Source organism: Trachymyrmex cornetzi, unplaced genomic scaffold (assembly GCF_001594075.2).
Source record: "Trachymyrmex cornetzi isolate Tcor2-1 unplaced genomic scaffold, Tcor1.1 scaffold8, whole genome shotgun sequence".
Lineage (NCBI taxonomy): Eukaryota > Metazoa > Arthropoda > Insecta > Hymenoptera > Formicidae > Trachymyrmex > Trachymyrmex cornetzi.
The window spans coordinates 530,698-536,148 of record NW_017300135.1 but is presented as its reverse complement, the minus strand read 5'-3'; the positions used below and the strand labels follow the sequence as shown (position 1 = coordinate 536,148).

The window sequence follows — 5,451 nt, the reverse complement described above, 5'->3', positions numbered from 1 at the left end:
AAGAGGTGCACATTTCGAACAAAATCTTCATTAAAAAGTTTGTAAATAAAATAATTAAAATAATAAATTAAATTATATTTTTTTCTTTTTCCGTGATTTCCTGCGAAACAAAGCAAAAACGAGCATATGTCTATAGGACTTTTTTTCTTAGTTTTTAACTCCTCTACACGCTCCCGAAGTTTTGCCATTTAATTTGGAAACACCCTGTATAGGCGTAACGCGAAACTAATTTTTTTAATATTACATATTTTTACTCTCTCTCCTTCCGTCTGAAATCGGGATCTTTTTTGTTTAGCCCGAATTTTTTATTATTTTAGGCTTTCAAAAAATATGGAAAAATTCACAGTTATTCAACATCTCTATTACTTTACCAAATAGATTTTTAACTCAATGTTAAAACTTTTATTTAATAAAAATTGAAATTTAAGCAAAAATAAGGAAAAACATAGAGAGCATTAATAAATGCTCTTCTCTTTCTCTTCATTAAAAAAATTTTAGAGTGAATTTCGCTCATGCCAAAAAAATCTAAATTGCAGACGGGGACTTAACAGTTCAAGTTACGTAAAAATGAATAAGGCTAAATTTGTATGACAATTAAAAGTAGTATTGGCATTTTTGAAAAAATACAGCTACATTTCGTTTTACAATATTCCACATTGCAACCAATGAATTTTCTCTTTTGAGAGAAATTTCGATCGCAGGCACGTTGAGTTTCCATATGTATTAATGCTAAATGTAATTACCTCCACGGTAACGGTATCGACCCAATTGCCCTCGACGCACAGTTGGAAGGAATCCACGCCTACGAACCAATCGGGACTAGGATTGATGCGCGCCATAATGCTAATTAGAGTATGATTGCCATCCAAAAAGGCCCGTGTGACACTCGTGCCTTCACCTTGAGGAATCGGAGGACCCGTGAATGAGTGAAGGCTGTTGGGCGAATCCCCATCCGTGTCCAATCCATCGGCTCTTCCGGTTTCTACATATAATCTGGCACCCGTAGACAATCTTTCCCCTAATCTATATAGGGTGTAAGTTGAGTCGTGCGTTCGACCTGCAAAAAGACACGATTGGACCTTTATTACAATAACTCGTTAAAATACTTTCAATCTAGTTGTATAAATTTAAAATATTTTTAGTACAAAATTTCTATATAATAATACATTATTATATATAATACATTACTATATATAATAATACATTTCTATGTAATAATGATGAAAAAATCAACTTATTGCAAATAAATACTGGGTACGTATATTACACACATATATTTTGAATGAATATTTCATTCATTTGATAAGTATTAAAAGTGGCGTTTGTTTCTGATGTTGTGAAACGCGACGATTATACCGTAATCGTTATCTGACTGGCGATGAAACAACGACCGCGCCGCGATGCAAATGCGTTTAACGATCAATTACCCTTGCCAAGTATTCCGGAAACCGTTCGTCGTTCTGTTTTCGTTGCTCTGAACGCGCTAAGTAGCACGTGTTTAAGGCACTTCGTTAACGGCGGATTCGTTGCTTTTGTCGCGAGTAGCGGCCGCGGACGACGGAAGTCGCTCTCAAGATAGCCGAATTAACGTCGAGGGAGAGAAAGAGACAGCATTGAATTTATAGTCAATTAATGTACCGCTCGAGACTCGTTGTCCGCCACTCCGGAAATAATGCGCCATTCCATCAGAAACCCGTGCATACACACGTACACACACTGATCCCAGTGCGACACACTCTTCACGCACGATTTAACGTTCGATCGATGGCGAATAAACGACGGCCGGGTGTCCCGCGCCACTGAAAAACTAACGTCGCTTCAAACGGAATTGCGGCCGGTATTGTGCACTACACATGCGGCTTCAATCGCATACCATCCATTTGCTTCTTTTCTTCCAAGCCCTTTTTACCGAGAACCCGGAATTTTAATCAGAAATCGACGAAACACCCGGCGCAATTAAACACCACATGTCGTATTTCTCGGAAAACTTGAGTACTTTTTGCAATATTGGTCGTATTTGAAATAGAATAAGCGTAAAAATTTCATATTTGATACAAAAGCAACTATTTTAATCAATTAATTTCTATTTATGATTGTTTATCATCTAAAATTTAATTAATTAAATTTTCGATTAATTTCCCGTTTACGAAGTTTCCTATATATTCCAGCAAAGAGAAAATTAATTTCGGATTTGTCAAAGGATAATCATCGTGAAATACTGCGCGAATTTTCCAAAACATACTGTATACCAGTTTGTTTTTTATCGTGTCCTGCAGTTATTCGCCAAAATGTTGCACGATGTGGTTTCTCATTCCATTCGAACAAAACCGAAACGTAGCTTTCAAAGGGATCGAAATAGTTCCCGTGCCGCAGTGGTCCCGCTGAGTTCGAAGGAGACGTAATTAGTTACGAAATTAGTGGAAACCGCGAGGGACATGGACTGCGTGCGTTGGCAGACTTTACGCAGAATACGAAACTAGCTGCGTAATTCCGGTAGAAACTGTCAATCATTTACGTCGTTTCGTCGTAAAAATAAAAAACTTAAATTCAATCATGGAAGAAATTCGTAACATATAAATGCCAAAGGCAGATATTCTATTTTAATCATTCAACATCATCTTAAATAATATCTTAAAATGCCACTACGACTCTGTAATTGGTTTTTATGATACTTTAAGATTGTAGATTAAGACGGTCTTAAACGCAAGGACAAACTATAGAGAGAATACTGGTCATAAAGAAACAAATTTCTACAGAAATAAACTTTTACAGATCTTATCGAATATACATAAAGTTAGTTTCTAGAAATAAAATTTTTTACTATTCAGAAAATGACATGGTCAACGTTGCCTTATTCATGTTTCCTGCTTCGTTACAGTTATCCAAATCATGCTTTATTTAAATGAGAACACGAAAAGTTCTTTCTTTGATTTAGTATACGTTCTCCGATTTTAGTTAAATCTGAATAAATCCATCTTTGTACAACGCGCTCCTGAATTAATCCAACAGATTCGATCAAAGAATTATATTACCTTGCTCACGAAAGTAAGCTGAAAAAGCTATTAAAGTCGACTCGTGGCTTAAATTGGCCTCGTTAATTAGATTAATTAGTATTGACCTATTTCTCTCCCAACCTCCCCAATCTGATCCCTGTCTGTCTTGCGGCGTCTTCTCTTCCACCTTACTCTCACTCGCCTTAGGTAGGCAGAATTTATGAATGAATATTATCCTCATTTCTTTGAAGCTCCATCTGTCTCTAACCGGCTGGTAATTTCATCAGAACTTAAATAGACGTTGATTCCATCCCGCAAATTACATTCGTAAATAGTAGCGTTTTATTAATTTCGCTTGTTGCCAGCGGCGAAGTCGCAATGAGCACTTCGTTTTTTGCGTGGCCTTATATTAATAATTATTATTCAAGAAAATCTTTCTAAGTATCTGTTCTTTTTTTATTTTCGCCGATTGCCAAAATAAAAATCAGCTCACGGAGAAAAACGAAAATAAATGTAAAATGTCAAGCTTTGTGTTTCTTTCTTTCTTTCTCTTTTTTTTTCAGCGAGATTTAAAATATAATCACAGGTTAATATTCTCAACTTTGATCTACATTTATCCACTTTTCTGACACACGCCATGAAAAATATATACTATGTCAATACAATATGACTCGCGATTCGAATCGATAGATTCTCGTGATCAAAACCGAGTATTTTATTATATTATACAGAGAAAATTTTCATTTAAAATTTACCCTCAAAATATTGTAATTGTGGTACAATACAATATTTTAAAGATTTTTATCATGCACTTCAGTAAAATTGATTATACTTATTTTATACTTTATTGTAGTTTTCTTAATGAATGAGAGAGATTTACTGTACATTAAAATTCTTCAAAATACAATGTTGTCCCACGCCTGTCATATTTTTAGGGTAAATTCTAAGAAAAAATTCTCTGCGTGTATAAATGAATGCTGACAATTTTTTCTGTATGTGTGAATTTTCTGTTGTTTTGTCGAAGCGCTATTTAATAAGAATCTGATCCTCCATTGAGAGATATTTTATGGAAATAACATATAGCAAATTTTGTTGTCAATACAAATATCGTGATTTCGCAAGAAAGTTTTCTCTAAAATAAATAAGAAATTCGATTTGATCAACCTATCGGAATCTCTGCTATTCGCCTAAGAGAGATTCCTTTCTTTTTTTTTTTTACATTCGACAACTCTTGCGACATATTCGAACGGGGAATGGAGAAGCTTGGAACGAAGATTGACGACCCGACGCACGCGAATGGGCCGCGGTTCAATTCGCGAAATTCAATGTCGCTGAATTTAAACTTCTAGACGGTGAAATCAATCCACCTAATGATCGTCATAATTCACCCTGTCAAAGAATTCGCGAAGCGACGAGCTGCTTCCTTTCACGAGAATTGTATCGTTAAAGCGAAAGGCAGCAAAAATATTGCATTGTCTTATCAAATAAACACACGAAACATAAATTTCTATTTATCTAGTAGAGAATTTATTTGTTAAGAATTCGAAAATTCGATAGCGTATTCAGGAAGGCTTTTAATACTTGTTACGTCACGCTATTGAGATTTTTTCCGTTTTTTGAGTCAATGCATTTAAGCAATTTACCCGGGGATCGGAGATCAAGTTGTGCGGTTAAGAATGTTTACTGGGAAGTATTGGATAATTATTCGGAAGGGTAATTTTGAACCCGGTGCCAAAAAGATTATGAAGCTTATAGGCGAATCTACGTGGATCGGCTTTTCGAATGTTCTTGTAATTCGGAAACGTGAGATTGATCTCTAATCGCTTGAGAGTATATACGCGTTCGCGGGGTGAGTCTACCGGTTTCTTTTGATCTAATAACTGCGTTAATTTTTGGAAATAGGGGTAAGGATCGTGATTTGAAATGAGAGCTGATTTGAAATCTTAATCTCTTCTCTCGCTGTCTTAGTCTGCCTTTAGTAGGCATGGAAGTAATACAAAAGAGTTATCAATGTTCCGAAGAACTGCCGTGAAACGGGGGCCACGCTATTGGCAGCGACAGTCGCAACAGCCCCTCGGATACCCATGTATATGTATTTGTATGTAATTGAATGAGACGCAGAGCAGAGACTTAGATTTCAGCCGATGTGATTCAGTATTTTCGTTTAATAAGAAAAACAGAACAATGAGAAAAGAAAAATATAAGAGTGCGTTTCTGATGAAGCGCGAGGATAGTCCTCACCTTGATCTAATTAATTTCTGACTATACTGGATAGGTTTCTACTTTTGCTCTATAAATGAATAACTGTTTGACTGAATAACTGAATAAAAGCCGAACGAATAACTGAACTATTGAACAACTGATTGAATAACAGAATAACTGACTGAATAAAATCTGAATGTATGACTAACTGGCAGCTCCTTTTATATTTTGGAAATGAATGTGGGAGTGTCCTTTC

General features: G+C 35.7%; 1 protein-coding gene across 1 annotated transcript in view; it reads right to left on the bottom strand.

Moving 5' to 3' along the window:
* LOC108768486 (spondin-2) overlaps window positions 1-3,234 on the bottom strand; it is a 5,926-nt gene extending 2,692 nt beyond the window's left edge. The window contains exons 1-2 of the mRNA XM_018518924.1: window positions 3,135-3,234; window positions 744-1,057 (exon numbers count right to left, since the gene is read on the bottom strand). Coding sequence (XP_018374426.1) covers window positions 744-1,057; window positions 3,135-3,234 — 414 coding nt within the window. The remainder of the gene's footprint in view (window positions 1-743; window positions 1,058-3,134) is intronic.
* Window positions 3,235-5,451: the final 2,217 nt, after the last annotated feature.